This window comes from Mesoplodon mirus (assembly GCF_964341445.2).
Source record: "Mesoplodon mirus genome assembly, chromosome: 3".
Taxonomy (NCBI): Eukaryota; Metazoa; Chordata; class Mammalia; order Artiodactyla; family Ziphiidae; genus Mesoplodon; species Mesoplodon mirus.
The window spans coordinates 101241547-101262042 of record NC_138978.1 but is presented as its reverse complement, the minus strand read 5'-3'; the positions used below and the strand labels follow the sequence as shown (position 1 = coordinate 101262042).

Genomic DNA, 20496 nt, shown 5'->3' with positions numbered 1-20496 from the left:
AAAGGGCACTGCCAATGTTTGATATGTAAAAGTACATTGTGAGGAAAGTTTAAGACTTGGTTTAAATATCATTGGTTTCCCTTTCCCATCTTCTGACCAGCTTCCTCCTTTTCCCTATATGACACAGAAGGAACAATTCATGTTGGTTAAAATCTGGAAAATGATTTGACTCTTTTCAATAAGGAATAGGGAAGCTATTATGGTCATTTTCACAAAGTGGGTCAAACCAAATTCAGGTATTGTTAATAAATATATTTCTTTGTAAGAGGTGTTTCATTAAAAAAAAAAACCGAAAACTCCCTAAAACATGACATATACCCAACAGTCAAGGGTGGAAAACAAGACACACCTGTCACATAGGACATTTAAAGGAAAATGGTGAAATAAAAACAGAAGTCTTTATGTTTCCTGAAAAATCTTCAGTCTGTGAATGACAGATGCTAGCTGGAATGGGCCATTCATGAGTCACAGATGAGATTCTGCTCACTTTCATTTAAAGAAAGTAACGTAACTATTATTTTTGGGTCATAATCAATGCTTAACCCAGTGTAGCTCTTCACTGGTATTTGTTCAAATTCATTTCAAACAATATTTGGAAGTGGAAATTCCAAGGTATTTCATTTGTCAAATGGGCACCATACATGAACCTACCATTCTGTTCTCATGAAAAGCATCCTTGAAACTCACTGTAAGTGAGTTTCCTTATTTTCAATGCAAATGAGTGGCAATTCATGTTCCAAACAGGAACCTAAAGTGTTACAATTCTTATCACACATTAATCTTTCAGAAAACAAATATTGTAGCATTTTAAGTTTGCAGCAGTCAAATTTCTGAGTGAAGCATTTTTTTTCCTCTTACAGATGACATTCTCAGTACTATTTGATGCATTGATTGTTATCAGTCAACATGCCTCACCAATAAGCTGATGGGTACACTTCACAGATATTCCAGATTCATACAGTGCAATGTTTCACAACACATAACACCATGAAATCACTGTATGAATCCAAGAATTCCTACCTCTCTTGTGGTTTGCAACTTGAACAGAAGAAACTGTTGACAAAGCTAATTTGGGAGCAACTGGATAGGTTTAAAAGAATGAACAGCACATTAGAAACAATAGTGAAACGTTCAAATTGTAATTATTTATCATCGACCCGCTTGAAAAGTGGCCCTATATGAAGAGAATATTTGTATTTGTTGTTTCTGGGAGTTTGCTTCAATCACAAAGGAAGTCTTGTATTTGGCTGAAAATGGTTTGACCTTGTCAGTAATAAAGTTTAGAAACTTTATTTTCAGAGGCAAAAAGAATTACCATTTAAATCAAGCATCCAGTTATGCAGAGATTATTCCAATAACAATATGGATATTAGTATCCCCTACTGTTCTTCTCTTAAAATAGTAGTTGTGTTGTTGAGTTACTTAGCAATATCATTGCCTCAATTCACCATGTCTTTCTCTCTGTGTAACCATAATCTCATCTACATATAAACCAGTTAGATTATTTTTTCTGAATTGATTAGACATGACAGATAGTCACAATGGTCAACCATTCAGCGGAATCTGGATCTCAGTCTCAGAGTCACCTCGAATCTGTCCACCTTTCAAAAATGTAGTCTTTTTCTCAACATTTATTACCTATATGATATCAGTTTGTTAATGGCAGGAATTTCTAAGTTTGCCTGCCTTTCTTTTCCAATTGTTCCTGAAGTGTTGCTTGTGAAAATAGCAAAAACAAGATAGAGCCTGATGTTCTTTGCAGATGTTGACCAGATAAATTATGTTTGCACAGAACTGACCTCTGCTAGAAAGTGCACCTTTAGCTAAAATGTCAAGTTCAAGCACTTTATTCAACTGTGAGCTTCTCAAATAAATTTATTTGAACTCTTTATCCACATTCTAAAAAAGTGCAACTGGCATTAACTAAAGGTATTTCTGAAAGCTTTTAGTCTTGTGACACTCACAGAAAACATAGCAAAATAATTAAATGGGTCTGTTTCAGGTTTTAAACAATGCATAATCTTGTTCAGCACAAAACTTACTGTGGAGAAGTGTTAAGTCTTAGATCCTGTCTTGTATAATTTGTTGAGCTATGAAATTCAATGGGAAATACTGAGTGACAGTTCACTGAAGATGCTCTCATTGAACTTGCCAAGGAACAAAGCCACTAAACCTTCCCACAATCCTCATAGAATTATACTAATGGGTTGAGCTTGATCTGTATTTCTTCTTCCACATATATATGCAGAAACTTGAAAAAATTCATTTGGAGCGGATGATTAAGATAATTCTATTTGCTAGTAATATATGTATCTAGGACAATCTTGATTTCATCACTCTGATCAAGGACTGAAAATGCAGCCCTTCCAATTTGACTCCTCAACAAATTGCTAATATATTTTGTTTTGCTTAGCAGCTATTTCCTGGTTCCTCCTTTTGCTCATTTCCTCCTCCATCTGTATTCATTAGAGCTTAAAAGGAACACCCTGTATATAACAAAGGAAGGTGGAAGCCAAAGATGTGCCTTTTTTTTGTGAGAAGGAAGGACGCAAAAGAAGACAACTTTCTTTTAATATAAACTATTTATATACGTCTATGTATATCTATAGGCTAGACATTAATGTAATTTTAACATTACACTGAATCTTATGAATTTTATTGGCCAGTTTTTAAAGGTTCTATTTCTTCCTGTGTAATCACACTGCTGTCTGTCAGTTTCTTTCATTATTTATTTATTTATTTATTATGTTAGAAGTCAGAAAATAATTACTGCTCTAAGGACAGAGAGAAAACACGTTGTTTTTAATCCTGGCAGAAATTATTGGTAATTCATAAAGGATAAAAGAGGGAAAGCCTCAGCGAGAAAATACACTGTGACGTTGAAGGGGAAGAGAGAGAGAGGGAGAGATCCAAACTCCTGTCAGTCAATATGGAATGACAGTTTAAAAAAACAAAACAAAAACAGGTCTTTTAGGGGCTGCAATACTGCCTTTACGTATTTTCCCTGACCCTCAATACAATTGATGTAACAGCCAGTTTACCAAAGCAAAGCAAAAGTGAGACAGTGGAAGGAAACCTGTGTCACTCACAAGTTTTTATGATATATTATTTATATTCCCCACTGTGATGGCAACCAAACTCTAGGCTTCTCTTGGGATGACTGACATTCAATGTAAATTTGATAAAGTGCTTGTAACTTTTATGTTGTCTAACTTTTTCTACATCTTTTACTATAATATTTCTGGGACACTTCATATTAGAAAAAATATTTGAATTATGATTCTTTCAAAGACATGGCATTTATGATAATGCTCTTATTTAGTGCTAAAAAATAGAGTATGGGATTTTCCCCCTAAACATGTGGGATTTTATATCAGTAGGAATTTTACATGCTCCTACCTTGTTTTGGATTAGAAACCTCAAGGGAAGAAATATTCGGCCATATCCTATTAAACTTTGGAGGATCTGCACGCACCAGGAGAAATCAGGGTATGTTACTTTCAGCTATAATGTCATTTGGTCTAAACAGAAAACTATATGGACAAAGACACAAACCACACATCTGCTTTTTAACTTGGTTGTGATGCACTTAACAAAACATACTCCCACACCAAACAAGAGCAAGCAATTGATGATTCCCAAAACATTGAATGGACATTAAATATATAGCCTGTTCCCTAACAAAGCTATATACATTAACTTGTGCAATAAAGTAGAGTGTTCTTACAAATAACCAAACAGGGACTTCAGCAATTCAAATCGTTATATAAAGCTGGTGCCTGAAACTAGAAGATAACAGGAAAGAAATAATTTCTCACTTGAGGATTCCATTCTCTGCAATTTATATTTACAGATACGAGCTTGTTACATTAGTCTTCAGGAGAGATTCTTTAGGGTATGTTTTAAGTGTGAGCCATTATCTCTGCAAAGAAGTGGATTTATTTCCTATTTTTATTTATGCGATTTCTCAGAGAAAGAAAGAGAAAGATGACTGGTGGTTCTGGTTTAAGGAGAATAGTCCAAGGTGCTTCTGATCATATCTAAGGTTTGTATGTATGGGTGTGTACGTATTTTCTTTATTTTAATATATGTTTTCATGATGTTTCTAGCTCAAAATATATTCCTAAAGTTATTGGTTCCAATCCAATTATAAGCATTGTTAATTTAAGAATTAATGTTATTTCTTTCTTAGATTCACCTGCATTAAAAAAAAAATGACTCTGGAAAAGCAAGAGAAGAGCCAGCTTTAGGACTGGGGGTTTTAAAGCTATTTTTGCTAAGGTACATAGGCCATGACAATTAAAGCAGTCATTTCATGACTCAAATCTACCATTCATTGAGATCAACTCAAAACCATAACTCTAGTGTGGTCCTTTGGGACCACCCAGGTCCACAAGGAGAGTTCTTGCCTCTAAACTCCTATAGCATGTTACCTTATGTGCTCCTTATTTCTCACTGATATGTGGATAGGCATAAGTTTCAATATTGCTAGTTTAAATTTTATGTCTATTTCTTGTCTCTGTAATTAGATTGGATCTCTTTGAGGAAGGGCAAAGCCTTCCAGAAGGCCTCAGTAAATATCTAATAACCGAGTAATTGATATCAAATGGCTAGGCTACTGTAAACAGGTATTATCAGATTGTTTCCTCCATAATTAGATTATAGTGAATAACATTCTTGCAAGACATGGAACTTTCACTATAACTGTGGTTTTTTAACATTTGTTAGAAAAGCTGATCTACTGTTACTCTGTGTGTGTATGTGTGTGTGTATACACATAAAAGCAAAGGAAATCTTAATACTGATATTGCTGTATCCATCAAAATTTATGAATGAATAAAGAATGTAACAATTTTCCACATCTGTATCCAGGTATTACTAAATAAATAGATATTTGGTAACATGTAGGCAAAATATGCAAGTTATGGACTGAATGTTAAGCCTACTTGAACTGCAATGATCACTTTTGAAAAACAAATGATTTCTAGAAGTTGGGTTTTTTTTTAAGGTTTTTTTATGTGGACCATTTTTAAAGACTTTATTAAATTTGTTACAATATTGCTTCTGTTTTACGTTTTGGTTTTTTGGCCCCGAGGCATGTGGGATCTTAGCTTCCCGACCAGGGATCGAACTTGCACCCCCTGCATTGGAAAGTGAAGTCTTAACCACTAGGCCACCAGGGAAGTCCCTAGAAATTGTTTATTTAGAAGAGATTTCAAACCACTGGTATAGTTTTATATAGAAAATATATTTATTTATATTATTAGCATCAAATTAAGAAAAATTTAGTTCTTTTAAATGGTTCTCTCCATCTTTTTCCATAAGAGAGGCAAATACAGGTCATATGTGGGGTGATGTTTGTAAACTTAATGTTAAGTATTCAGTGGCTTGACTTTCTTGATGAAATGAAAGTAATAATATAATTAATCATTTTGTTAATAAGCTTTGCCAAAAAATTTAAGTAAAGACAAAAATTTTATACTAAATAAAGGTTAGAAGTGATCTTTGAAAATTAATTTTATAAATTAAGCTTTATTCCATATTCTAATGTAATAAATATTTTATGCCTATATTTTAGTATACTCTTTTATGATTTTTCCCTAGGATGCTGAGGTTCAGTTTTGAGGATCTTCCTACATGTATAAAAAATTAATGTAGGTCATTCTACTTTTGAAATGTTAACTATTTGACCTGTATGAAATTATCAAGATAGACACCTCAGTTACAATCTGATCCCTACCTGGCAGGTATTTTCTTCTGTATTGTGTACTTATGATAGTTTCTTGGGGGATGGGAGAGTGTAGCTTTTGTGTTTGCTTGGGAATATAATTAGACATTTTTTTCCAAATGATTTTCATTATGTGGGATGCCTAACCTTCCTGAAAAATTAAAACTCAGAGCCACCAGCATTTATCACGTGGAAATCCTAATCTAATCTATACATATCTCTAGTGGGACAAAATTTTATGTGTGATGTCTTTTCCTTGGGAGGAAAAATGTCCTGAAAAAAAAATATTGAAATTTGTGGACCCTAAGCTTCTATAGCATGTTACTGTCTGTGCTTACATGTTTTAATATTTGGTCATCATGCAATTTTTATTTTAATATCTCATTTTAATTTTTTTAATTTTTATTTTGTTTTATAATTGCAAGGCCAAGTAAGAAAACAACTTAAAATTAGCCAGTTACTGTCTGGCTACTCTTGTTACTCGAAGATCCTGGCACATATAAATATTCAGTCAAAGTTACTAACAAATGTTTAATTCCCAGAAGTAAATTAGGCACATTGGAGGGTATATTCGTTGTATAATTGGGACAAATTCTGTGTTATCATATTCAATGCTAATAAAAGTCTTTGCGTAACATGAAGCCTCAGAGAACTTTTAGCCAGTGGCTGCTTATTTCGAGTAGTTAGAAATTGCAAATACAAAAAAATATTATAATACGTCAAAGGTATTGGTATTGCTTCTAGGTGAACTGTTGCACAATTTATTAATTTCATTCTTTCATGAATTAACTAAGGAATATCTTTGGGTCATATGAAGGTCTCAGAGTGGTAGTATGTTGCAAGGCAAAGGGTCCCTGGAATCAGAAGATAAGGGATCTTGTCCTAGTTCTGTTGAGTAGCTGTCTGGCTATTAATTCCCTGGACTTCAATTTCTTTACCTGTAAGATAAAGGTGCTGGACTAAAAGATCTCCATGGTTTCTCTCAGCCATTAAATCCCATCACTCCAATGGTTCTTCCGTGGCCTAGCACTGTCACACTAAAGTTCACAGAAGGATGAAGCCTGTTGGAATGAAGCACATGCCCTTTGGAGAATCTAGAGGATTTAGGGGATTAAGAATCCCCTGTGTGGAGGGAAAATTATTGCTGCATGTTGTAACTGTGGACCTTTGACTGTCATAGTGAAACCCAAACTGGAGTTAAGAAATTATTACTGAGGTAAGGGGAGGGATTATCATATGTGTCCAGTGGGACTGTAGATGGCCAATCCTTCAAGAATAGCCTTTTATGGAAATCCCTACTTCTCAAGGATCCTGGTCCCATACATCTGGGAAAATGGATTGAACTCATCTTGATGATCTCCAAAGACTTTGGCTTGAGGAATATGGAGACCAAGACTACATACTCAACCACTGCCCCCTTTAAAAAGAAACAAAATATCTGAAATGCCCATCTTATGCTGTTACTCTATTGTCATTGTTAAAATTTCATATTACATCTATGGGAAGCCTAGGAAATATCTATTTAGGGGAAATTTATTTAAGATATGGTGCGTGTAAATAGAGCTTGGACTGGATTCAAATCCCAGTTTTACCACTTGGACAAGCTCCTTAACTAATCAGTGTCTAAGCTTTCCTATATGTAAAATGGGATAATGACACTACCTACTGGTTGTTGTCAAGGCTGAATGAATGAGTTAATACTTGCTTGTCATGGTAGTGAGCATTTAAGAAATGTCAGTTCTTATTCTTTTTTTATTGAAGTATAGTTGATTTACAATGTCGTGTTAGCTCTTATTATTCTATTTGTGGTTGCTGTTGTAATAAAAATATTATTGTAGTATAAACAGTTCTTACTGAATTGAAGTAGAGGTAATAACGTGCTTCCCCTATTTTGTGAAACCTTAATTGTTCCCAAAGCAAGTGATTTGGATATGTAAAAATCTCACTTAAGATACAAATTACTTTAGGGAATAATCTGGTTCTAGGGCCTACATTGATTAATACTATTGTTCAGAAAGCAATAGGAATTATTTTGGAATACCGTGGAAAAGATTTGATTTTTAACACAACGATAAAATGTTAATTTTCAAGTTTCTTTCAGTTGAGAAGCACATCAATTTAGACTATGAATCAGATACATATATCTTGCCTGAATTTTTTTTTTTTTCCATTAAGGAGAGACTCAGAAAACTGTTATGCGACAATTTGGTTGTGGCACTTGAAACTCCTTTTCATGAATCAGAAAAACTGAAATTCTAGTTATAAAAATTAGACTTTGGTAGAAAGTTTTTCTCCTCTGTGCCCCAAGGAAATCTCTTTGCACTGTAAGTTGGAGAGAACTAGGTTAGAATTGCTAAACTTGACCATCTATTGCTGACACCATAGTGAATCAAGCTGAAAGGAAGCTTGAAGCAGAAGGCTAAAAACACTTTATTTACATCAGGAAAGCTTTAGAGTTAGGGTTTTAGAATATTGTCTTCTATCACACATTCACACCCTTAGCATGAATCATAGGCAGCTTTCAACTCATTTTGTGGATACCCTTTAAAACCAAAGTAAATTGTGACTATGCTTTCCCATGTTTTTTCTTTTTTTCTAGAATAGTCTACTTTATAGTGTTTCATACATTAGTCATTTAATCAAATGAGAAATGTGGATGAATTCTAAAGGGTCCTAGTTTGGAAATTGGACATTGAGCTAGAATCCTGCCTTGGCCACCAGATGACTTAGATGATTCAATTAAGCCTTAGTTGCCTTGTCTGTAAAATGATGATGTTGAACGAGTGCTCTTTAAGTTTCCTAAAAAGACTAATTTTTACATATGTTTTTGGTTCTAAAATACAGTGGGAAACAGGGTGCCACCATGGATATGAAAAGCCACTTCTGAGAGGATGTTAGTGAGCCTTCATTAAACATCCTTCCTCCAGGAGTGTATGAGGAAAATGTCAGGAAGAGACAAAGTTACAAGGTCCCTTTGGATTTGTAGAGTTATTGCTCTTGTTCCTCAGGGAGTTTGGAAACCACATTAGTGATGTCTACAAAGGAATCTATAGAAAACCCTAAAGCTCTTCAGAAGAAACCCCTAGGGCCTTGGAGGTAATCTTACCATTTTTACAGTGAGCTGCCTACTCTCAGAAATAACAGCATCATTAAACTGCTGGGGAAGATACACTTTAATGTAATAGTGGTAAGGCTGCCCTTGAGATGGCACACAGAATGTTTTTTGCCATGAGCAACTATGTCAATAAAGTAAACATTTGGATTTTTACAGTCATAGAATATGTACAAGCATGTTTCACAATTTGCATAGCTAATTTCATGAACTGTCACATGTTCTATAATATATGTAACATCTTTACATTTCCCCTCTCCCTCAGCTTACTGAGGATGTTTATCATTGATGGTGGTAGAGGAAGGGCACATTTTAATGTAGCTTCTGTTGACCACACAGTGAGATAACAGAAAATGAACTTCTGTTTTTCTCCAGGACACTAAAGTTCCCTGCACAGAAATGGGTCAATTCAGGGATCAACAGGTCTAAGGTGCGATGTATTAGACTGGAAAGAGTCTGAAGTAGAAGTTAATAAAACTAGAATTTTTCCTTCTAACCTCTTCCACCTGGTATAATGTTATGAGCACAGCTTTCGGAGTCAAACAGGCCTTCCTGGCCGTATTACATTTGGTAAGTTACTCAGACACTCTGAACCTCCAATTCACCATTTGTAAAATGGAATTCTGTAGACATGTGGGGACATTTCCCTCCAGTTCCCAGGAAGTGAAGCAGTTAGCTGGCCAGCTCTCTATTGATATTCTAAGAAGTCTTCGGTGATATTCCACTCTTAGTTCACAGTTATATGTTGGAAGGTTCATCATAGGACCTTTCAGAGACCTTGGCAAATCTTTGTTTAAGCTAGGAATTTCCAGATGCCCACACACAGAGATAACAGCAAAGGTACAGATATCAGCTCACACTTAAAAAGTGGCTTGACATTCTAAAGTCACCTGGGAAAAGGTTAATACATGAAAAAAGTCAACATTGCTCAAGGTGGGCAATTGTTGTTTGCTAAAGATTGCTAAACTTCTTGGATTTTTTTTTAAGGTAGGGATACTTCCCCCTTCTTCATTGGAATATTTAATTTATTCTTCAGGATTAAAGAAGCAGCTATGTCCTAATGTTCATTCAATTTTTGGATAACCACAAAGGTTTCATGAATGTGAAATGCTAGTTACACAAATATGAAATGGATCTGTGATGAGAATATTGGGTACATGATATAACAAAGTCCCAAAGGCATCTCACCTGGGACCTTAGCTTTCCTTCTAGAACATCAGCAAACAGTTCAAAATTAATGTAGCACACCATGCAATTTGCCATATAGCTACACTAGCCTGATAATTTTTTTCTTCATTATGTAAAACCTAATTAGCTAAAGGGCGATTCAAATGAAACTTTTATTTGGGGATTTAGAAGTATTAAAGCAAAGGGAGAAAAACAAACACTGAAGCTCTCTGGATAGAATGAACAAGATTACTAATAACCCTTGAGTGGGGAAATGATTAACCTTGTTATTTTCCTCACGATCCAGGTTTCTACAGTAAATCAGTTCTGAACAAAAATATTTGGATGCTGTATGGAAAACAACTTTTACAAGGTCTCCAACTGGCATCAAATGTTTTCAAATATGAAAACATCTCTGAGCTTTCTCAACAGGCTGATGAATCCCTGAAGGTAGCACTTCCCTTGTTTAATAGTCCTGCCAATTAAATCAAATTAGAGATGAATTTTTAACTCTGTGATGAAGGCAATGTTCATTATAAGAGAAAGCAGGAAAATGGAATATTTCCCTTAAATGAACTGTTGTTTCAAATTGAATAAATTGAAGAGGAGGGGACAGCCAAATGCATCCATCAATTTTTACACTTTATAAACCATGATGTCAATCATTTGAAGGTAACTTAAGGAAACAATGTACACTTGGGTTCACAAAATGTCTACATATGTCTCTTCTTTGGTTGCTATTCTAAGAAATGGTTTTGTTTATTTACAAATTCCAAGTTTTTTTAAATGGTGTTTCCTGAAGTGAATTTTCAGTGGATTATCTGCCTTTAATCTCTGACTTTGTAACTTTTAACGTCTGTTATTTGCTTTTTAAGTGATAATCACTCACACAAAGCTACTTGCACATTATGCCAACCCTTGTTGTTCTAATTGTGTTTTTTTAAAAATAATATACTGTTTAACATAATTAGTGAAATGACTTGCTTTTCAAGGCTAAGGATCTGATAATATATGTTCGAACATAATGATTAGTTTATCACTTTAACAAAAACACCCACACCAAACTAAATATTAATTTGGATCATCAGCATCAACAAATATTCACTTGGATAAAATTGTGAATGTTTACTTATAAGTGCATGATACATTTTACATAAAAAATGAAACCTGAATGAATTACTACTACATCAGGTAAAGGAAAAACAGAGCTCATAAGGCTCAAATGGCTACAGATCTATTTTGGGATTCATTAATTGCTGACATTATCACCAATATTTTTTCAGCCATGGCCAAAGCACATCAAAATGACTGAGTTTTAAATCAAGTACTTTTGGGATGATTGGGAAACCTATTTCCTAATAGATAGACAACAGCAGGTACAAATGACCTTAATGGGAAATTTGTTTCAAAAACATTTTTAGCGGATGATCGGAAAGGATGACCACTCTGTCTATGCATTTGAACCTTAATACAAGTGTTGACAGTTAGAAATCTATACTGAAATCTAATAGGCCTCTAAAATCTTCAGTCACTGTGTATATAGCATATGTATATGAACTTATGGTTACATACATCAATAATTTATGTCGATAATATGCATCATTCATTTTCCTTGAGATACTCTTTGATGATGGGAATCTCATGGGTGTTACATCTATTATAATGGCATCTTTCTATATACTTGGAATTATGTTCATTGATTCCTTCCTTGGGATAAAGGGAAAAGCCCTGGCAAACACCCAAAATTAGTTAAAAATCCAAGCAGCTCTCTCTTCTCTGGCTTTACCTTGGAAACCCCATTTCTGTGCCCTCTAGAACAGGCAGTGAGTCATCTATGCATGAATTCTTGCCCTTTGGAGAGCAAAGGAATCCATCCACCAGTGCACACAGCAAGCACTTTATGAGTCCTCAGAGAAGGAATGTGTAAATGCAATTAAAGCAGGCTAGAAGATACAATCATGTTTGATGGTTTTATGGTAAATCTCTTGACCTTAAAGCCAGGCAATAAGCAAGCTAGTCGTGTGTGATGTTGGGTGACCCCTGGAAGCGCTTATATCCTGTTTGCCTGAGAACTCTGAGGAAACACCCATTGCACTCCAAGCAGAACAGCCAGAGGCATCATGAAGGCGGGGTACAAGCTATCACTTTATTTGTTAGAGGGTTTTGGTTAGGTATTAAGGAGCTAAATTTCCCTAGTTTCCTGATAATAAAGGTTAATACATTTTCCAAAGGCACAACAAAGCATCCTTTCAGGTCACCATTGATTTCAAAATAAAACAAAGCAAAACTGGAATTTCCCGATTCAGTGTGTAAAAGGTCAACATCTGCTGATGCTCAGAGATGGGGCATGTGGTGGAAATGGCCGAATGAGATGTTGAGTGAGCAGTACAGTCAGAAATTCCATGCAACATATGATTGACACTCCGTACAGAAACACACCCTAACACCAAAGAACTACTTTCCATCCATCCATTTCTGAAACTTTTGAGAGGTCAGATCACCATAGCAGCCTCAATTATCTGTCTCAGCTTGCTTCCATTTGGTTCCCTTTTGCTCCAAAATGTATGCACAAATGCAATTGTCAAGGCCTGAAAGGAGCACAATGTGGCATATTTATACAGTTAGGCAAATGCCAAGGGAGATTCTATAGCAGAAAAATTAGACTATTAGATCTGAAGGTTTTCATTTGCAAGTTTGTAGCACTGATGCCATTTTCAACAAGATCACAAAGAGGAAGCTGCAGCATTAGTCTGGTATCTAAATGAATGTGAACACTGCTCCTATTTCTATTTACAAAGCGGCTGATTTTCATGGCATTTAACACGTCTAGTGCTTAACAAACCCACGTGCGGGCCTATTCTCAAGCGTAAGTAAACTAGGTTGACTTAAAAATTGGGAGACCTGACTGTGCATTTATAAGAAGCAGGAAGTTGTTTTACCCAAATTATGAGCATATTGCTTTTTAGATGGATGTTGGCTATTGGAATGCTCCAACCACTGCTGTTTACACTTATATCACCCTGCATGGCCCAGCACCTATGACAAAGACTGAGGGGTGAGACCCCAGTGAAAATGCTTCTTTTCACTTACAGTGCATAATCTTGGCTTCTTCAGTGCTTTATTTCAAGTCAGCTATTCAGTAGCTGTCCAAAGGTTTTAGCCATCAGAGGGAAAGGGAACAATATTTAAAAATATGTGAGATTCAGCTCTGAAAAGTTATGGGGCATTTCCTCAGTGAGTATTTTAGGCTTGGTGTTTGGTGTCCTTGTTTTAAATGTAAAGAGGGAGCTACAGCCTGGTTCTCCCATGACAGCTGGTAGAATTCTCTTTGCAATGGTGCTAGAGAAAAGTTCCACAGAATGTTGAAGAGAGATTTCTCTTTTCAATTGCTGATATTTCTACTAAAATATTTCTTGCAGGAATTTCTAGTATCCTTACTCTTAAATTTTGCATGTATTTTTTCATACCCCTTCTCTATCAAACTTGAAACTAAGTAGTCAGGAAAACATGGATAATGGTATTTTAGGAGGGAGAAATGGACATACTGATTATTTTTTTCCTTCATTCCTCCAGTAAGACTAATGATCACAAACCTACCTCTTTCAGGCCTTCACAAAAGCTAACGTTTAATGCACTAATAAAATTCCTGCTCCCTGGTTCCATGGTGATTTCTTTCGGTTCTAATGAATAAGCCTAAAACATTCATTCTCTGCTTTTCTAAATTATGGTAGAAATTCATATTCAGTCCTAGGGAGAGAGTTCAAGTTGTTTGTTGGTTACCAGGTATGGGTAAATAGGACTGTTAATACTTTTGCTAAATGAGTTATGGTTATGTAACTAATTGCACCTCTGTAAAGGTAGCCTTCATTGATCAACAGTAGTCAGGCAAGCGGTGGCACTGCCATATCCACAGAGGACTTATACATAGATAACTATTTTAACTGTGCTCTCACCATATCTGTGCAGAGAACAAACACAGCAATTCAATTCACAAAGGAAATACTCTCTTACGTCAGAAATGGACACTGGGAAAATAGATCTGAGGAGCTGAACAACAAAGTAAAGCTGGCCTAGACTTGGATTGGTGATTTTTTTTTTTACTTACTGCCAATACTGGAAATACTGGGGATACCTGGAGAGAAAGAAAACAATAAAGAAAAGCTGTTAGACATTTATTAGTATGTGACATCTTTAACATAATATAAAAATCTCAGAAACATAAACACTTGATAACATTCAGGTCATTAGAAAAATAGCACAAAAAACCCCCCAAATATATATCCATCCATTGAGACCATTTTGCTTTATTCTAGAACTCCTTGAACTCATCAGAGCTGGGAAATTAATGTTCAACTTTAACAGCTTGTTCAAGACAGCTTCGTGGTATCAAACATTTTGTGCTTACTTATAAGGTTAATGAAAATTTGTATGTGGTTCAAAACAGATATTAAGCTAGGCTTGTGTTCTGGGCACAAAGCACCAAGTATGCATTATATGGGCCTGTGCAAATATATCCACATATGCAATAGATCTCTTTAAATGTGTTGATATGCATGTGTTAGGTGTTGAAAGTCACCATTATCTGATTAACTTCATATAACCATCATTTTTAGTCTTCTTTTACTTGTCAGATATTTGGATTAAATTCTGTAATAGAAATTAAATTGAGCAGAATGATTCAAGAGTACATTAGGTTGTTCACATCGACCATGGGCTTCATTGATTTTTCAGCTTCTACTTTAATTGCCAAGCTCTGCTGAGGTGGTAGAACCATTTCAGAATGTGACTGAACTTGGTATAAATGTGGACATGAATTTAGTCTGTATCCAGATGAAAACCCCTAGCCAAGAGCAGGGGCATGAGAGCCAGGTTGTCTCGGTTTGAAGTTTTGCTCTTATACTCATTGGCTGTGTGACCCTGGGGCCAGTGGCTTACGTTCTCTGTGGCTCAGTTCTCCACCTCTTAGAGTTGTTGCAAGGATTACATATGTGTGTGTGTGTGTGTGTGTGTGTGTGTGTGTGTGTGTGTGTGTGTATGTATATAAATAATTAAAGTACTCAAAGCGTTGCTTGGCAGGTAGTATGTGCTATAACCAACCATCTTTGCTATGATTACTATTATTGATATAGTTGGGTCATCAAGCAAGCAACACCATGATAGATACTACTAATTAGAAGTCAGAGATTTGTAACATTTCCACTAAATTCAGGTAGTGGTGTGGGTGAGAGCATGAGATGCAAATAAGACAGAACTGAGTAAGAGTCATGCTTTGCAACTGACTAGCTGGGTGATTTCAGGCAAGTTCCCAGCCTCTTTAAGCCTGTTTCCTCATCTGAAAGGGGCTAATAATATCTACTGCACAGGGCTGCTGTGAGAATTGAATGAGATAATCCATAAAAATGTCTGACACATGGTACATAGTCAATAAATGATAGCTGTTAATGAGCTGTTCGGACTTGTTCTCCACATCGTGAAATGTGCTAACAGGTGGTAAATGTAGGAACCATTAAATTTCTATTTTAGTATTTAATCTTTGAACAACTGCCCTCTGCTTATTTTAACTAATCATTGTATCTTGCTCAGAGATTTCTAGCTTTGTATTCTTTAAAACCATGAGCTATTTTCCTATTTCTTAGTAAGGAGGGGAGAAGGAGGAATTAAAGCTTATCAAGATGTTTTAAAAAACCCTGGAAGGGATGAAATCTTATTTTCAGTTATTAGATATATTCAAAGACTCTTGATTTTAAATGCACAGAGCTTATGATGCTTCAGCTTAATTACTGATCGCTGACCAACCAAAACTGGAAACCTAAATTTTTATTTCCATGTTTTAACTTTGTCTGAACTGAATTTCAAGCTGGATGCGATTTCTGCAAAGGACTGCTGGATTCCTAACCCGACATTTCAGTAGACTATCTGCCACAGTGTGACACTGACTTGGTACTGAATCTTTATTTTTTTTCTTTGCAAATCCCCTGTTGAGTGAGGTATGATGGCAGAATCATAATTTTAGTATCAGTTTCAGAAGCTCCAAATTTCCCCATGATTGAAGATCCTGCTCCATTACAAGGAACTGCTATGTCTTCGTAATCAGTCAAAGAGAATGGAAGTTGGGATGGCAGGAAGAGACTTTTCATGTGTTTTCAAACTTGCATGGAGTTAGAGGGCCATGCATAATGCAAGGTGGAGTTCTCAGGATGTTTGGCCAGACACAGTGGAGAGCAAACCTGTAAGACTGTTTGATGCAGTACTTGCTGCAGTTGAATACTTTAGAAAGATGCAGAAATGTTTCCATGCCTTTGGGGATGCTAGTGCTGGGAGAAATGTTCATTGCAGCTATACAAACCTTGCCAAGCAAGACCATATGAGATCCTATTTTCCTCATGAAGATGTTTTCTATTAACTAACATTTGGATGTTTAAAATTCAGGCTCTTTCTCATTTTGTGGTTTAAAATTTTGTGAGGTGCTACCAGATGAGTCACTTTCTATTCCATTGTTGTAAAATGGGAATTGCTTAGAAAAGATTTTTAAACTGCTCATTGCAATAAAGATTTTTAAAGTTGAAAATACCTGAGCACCAAGGGATGTCCATTAGTATACTGTCAAATGTTATTTTTTCCCTAATGTTTCTTACTGTAATGTTCAAACACCTTGCTTTTGGTTCTCTACAAACAACTAAAGAATTTAGTAAACCAGTTATATGCATTGAAAAGGCTATGAGTAAGTCATGAGAAATCTTCCAAATGCTTAAGAAACTAACACAGGAAGGCTACAATTCATCTCACGAAAGGTGGGTTTCTCTGGGGTCTGTAAGCGCTGAATCAATGAATGCAACTCCATCTTACAACAGTGATGGTTGCCCATAAGCCACAGGAATGACAGTCAGATTATGTTCAGGAAAATTGTCTAGACACGTGTTGGCAGTTTTTTAAACCATTCCCTGTGAATTGACAACTATTATGGAAAGAATATTTTTACCTTTAAAATTGAGCTCAGAGTTATTTCTTCCCTTCCTTCTTCACCTCCCTGATGTGAATTAGCCAGTGTCCTTTGTGATGGCACACCTCTTTGTGCAGGCCTCTGTGAGCAACTTATCAACTTATCTTTATGACTGTGTGTTTGCCTGAGACCTCTGAGGGGACGAGCATCATGTCTGTATCTCTGTTGTCTGCTCAGGACAATGCCTGGTACAGAAGAGTTGCTCAATGTATATTTGAGCAAAAATTTATCGCCTGTTTCTGATAGAAGGTTTCTATCAGAGTGAAAATACCACTTTTGGTCATAGTATGATCTTGTCCCCTATAAAATGTTCCACTGAGACATTTCTCAGAGTTCAGTATTAGTAAATATTTTTGTTCTCTTTGGAAATTTCCTCCATTCTAATAGCAAGAGTCATGCAATGTGTAGATATGCCCTTCACCACTTTGCCTTCCAGGAAACTTAGAGGTCAGCTTGATGCTCAACTGGGTAAACTGATTTAATGTTTGGCTTATTTTCTTTCTATTCTTTTTTTTCTCACACCTTCCTTTTATATTCCTATTTGTATGCTCTTATTTTTATTTGTCTTTTTCCCTAAGCTATCCAGGGGGAAATGCAGATTTTGTGGGACCTAAAGCAAATACAAATCTAGGAGCTTTTTTTTTGGAATATTAACTTTAAAGTCTAAAATCAGACATGAAATTAGATTTTTTTTTTAAATTTAGAAGGAGTCTAGTGAGGGGCCCTATAATTTAAGCTTCATTAGCTTAAATCTATTTCTGAAACAACCTCAAAAATATTTGGGAAAGATAGATGATAAGTAGATAGGAAGGAAAGAAAAAAGGAAGGTACCAGATAAGTTAATTCAGGAAGAGTGACCAAAAATGGAGAGCTGAAAGGGAGTTAAGAAATAATCTTACTCAGCACTTTAATTTTACAGAAGAGGAAATTGAAGACACAATGAGAAGTAAGGTCCTCGTCCAAATTGACCCCTTTATAGTCAACACTAGAGCAGGTAATTCCTAATCCCCATCTACTGAGACACTGCTAAACTTACACTGAGGAAATGAAACACAGGTATGAATGAGCTTTAAGGGAAGGTTCTGCAATATGTGGTATATGAGTTTAGGACTTCTGCTTCTTCTAGAATAGATATGCTCCTTCAGTCAGAGATACACATACATGTTGAGTAAGCCAAAGGGCCAAAGAATGTGAAAGTGCTAAGCTTGTAGGTACTTACAATTCTTCCCTCCTTGCCCAGCCCTCCCCAATCCCATATTTATTTATTTTTTAAGGAATTCTACTGCAGTTGGGGGATGAGACCCTAGTAGACTTATATAGTTTGTTATTTTCTCCTTCCTCCTCCTCCTCTTTCTCCCCTCCCCCTCCTCTTCTTCTCCTTCTCCATCTCCTTCTTCTTCTTCCAACTTTACTAACCCTCCCACCAAGTATGTGGCTAAAGGGGACACAGTTCAGCTTAAGGAAGACAACCTGATGGAGACCTCAAAAATGAAAACTCTGATTTTTCAAAGCAGATGAATGCAGTGTTAAAAGTCATAACTCCTTTTGAGAATCAGTGGAAAGTTCAACAGCTTCTCATCAAGAGGGAGGCAGAAGAGACAAGGATTCAGCATGCTTTAAACTGAGAGAAAATATTACCATTGTTGTGTTAGGTGGTTTGAAAAAAGCCTATCAAGTAGGTGACTAGATTTTCTTCTAGCCAGGCTGCAGCCACTGGGAGCTCTAACTCCAAAAAGCCCAGCTGCAAAAGAAGTAGGTGGTGAGTAAGAAAACATTCTGTAGCCTCATTTGTATTCTAGAGGAACTACTTCCAACGTCATTTCAACCCAGCTCCCTGGTCCAAACTGCTGTGGATAGGAGGTACAGTGAGTTGTCTCCCAGGAACTCGAAAGTGAAGGAAATAGAATTGCCTTCACAGAATTGTACTGTTAAATCAACACATAAATGATGTAATCAGAGTTAGCTAAGTCACCTTAGAACAACAGAAGGGCTCTGGGGCCTGAGTGTCTATGACAAATTTGACAGAGGTGACATTAATCTATTGATAACTTAGTGTATTAACATATCTGAAGATTGGAAGAAAAGCTAGCCAGAAGGTAAAAGCCTACAAAGAAGAGCATCTTCAGGCATGTGGTGGCAGTACTGGCCTAGCACTGTCTCAGGAAGAGGGAGGGGTAACCTGTAAACTTTCAGGCCTTCAGTGTTCTGTTGGCATTATGGAGGTTGACCCTGGGGTAGGATGGATGTGTCCGATGTTTCAGCCTGATGTTATTAGCATTTGAATCATTTAAATTTTCAAATTTAATTCCCATGCTCACCAAGCAACCTTCTGATTAGTATCTGGCTCTACAAGGAGACTTAATTACAGGGGAGAGAATACACTGATCATAAGGACTTAAATATTCTGAACACTGTAACAGTTATTTCATATTGTGGATGAATAATCTGGCATTTGGGCACAATTCATCTCCCCATACAGTTGTTGTCTCCAAAGAGAGAATTTGCTCTTTAGACTGGGATGGGTCCACATATTAGATTTCAGTGCAATTATAATGATAATAACAGCTAACTTCATCGCGTGCTTACTATGTGCCTACCACCGTTCTAAGTATCTTACATGTGTTAATTCATTTAATTTTTGTGACAACCCTATGATGTCAATACTCAGGTTTATTTTATGGATGGGGAAAAACTCAAACACAAAGAGCTTGCCCAAGATCATTGCAGTCAGTTGGGAAGGAGACTGAGATTTGAATCCAGAGGTCCAGGATCCAGAGCGTGGGTCTCTAACGGCTACTCTATATTATTGATCAATTTATTATAGGCCCCTATCTCTTATCTCTAATCCTCAAAAAACAAAACAAAACAAACCTCTGAAGACACAAAGTTTTTTTTCCCCAAAATTTAGCTGCAGCATGACATAATGTGATCTGAACTAATTTGGTGACAAAACCTGACTGGAAGGGGTATGAGGTCTTCTCCTTTATCTCACTCAGTGAAAATAATCATAGGTTTGCTACAGAAATATTAAGATGTTTGATTAAGTGGTGCTACCTGATATTCTGCTGTGGGTATTGATGTAACATAATGTATGTACACTGTATTACCTTTTAAAATTAAAAAAATTTGAATTCCAAATCAGATCTGGTCCCATAAGCATCAAATAAGTGACTGTGGACTAGTGGTTGTACGTGAATAACTTGGTAGGTATCCTGGTTCTATATATTGGCCCTACAGCTTGGTTCATATATATAAGGCTCTTAGAGGAAGGTCCTCTCTTATTGTGCTGACAGAATCAGGGTATTGAGCCTGAAAAACTGGTAGTCAGAGCCCAACAATGGTCAAGTCACTGAGGCCATGAATGCCACTTAGGGAGGCCTATAAAAACCAGCCAGCCAATATGTCAGCTCTAGATGGCTGGATGGGTTTTGAGCACCCACGAAAAATAAGTGATTCTCTTTCCTATTGTATTTTCTCCAAATCTCAGCT

The 20496-nt window shown here is 36.2% G+C and overlaps 1 protein-coding gene across 2 annotated transcripts in view; it reads right to left on the bottom strand.

Moving 5' to 3' along the window:
* Positions 1-20496, bottom strand: part of NTNG1 (netrin G1) — a gene marked incomplete at both ends in the record, with an annotated part of 346940 nt that overhangs the window by 62189 nt on the left and 264255 nt on the right. For both annotated transcript variants that reach the window (XM_082613121.1, XM_082613122.1), the window contains one exon: positions 14113-14139. In XM_082613121.1, the coding sequence (XP_082469247.1) occupies positions 14113-14139 (27 nt within the window). The remainder of the gene's footprint in view (positions 1-14112; positions 14140-20496) is intronic.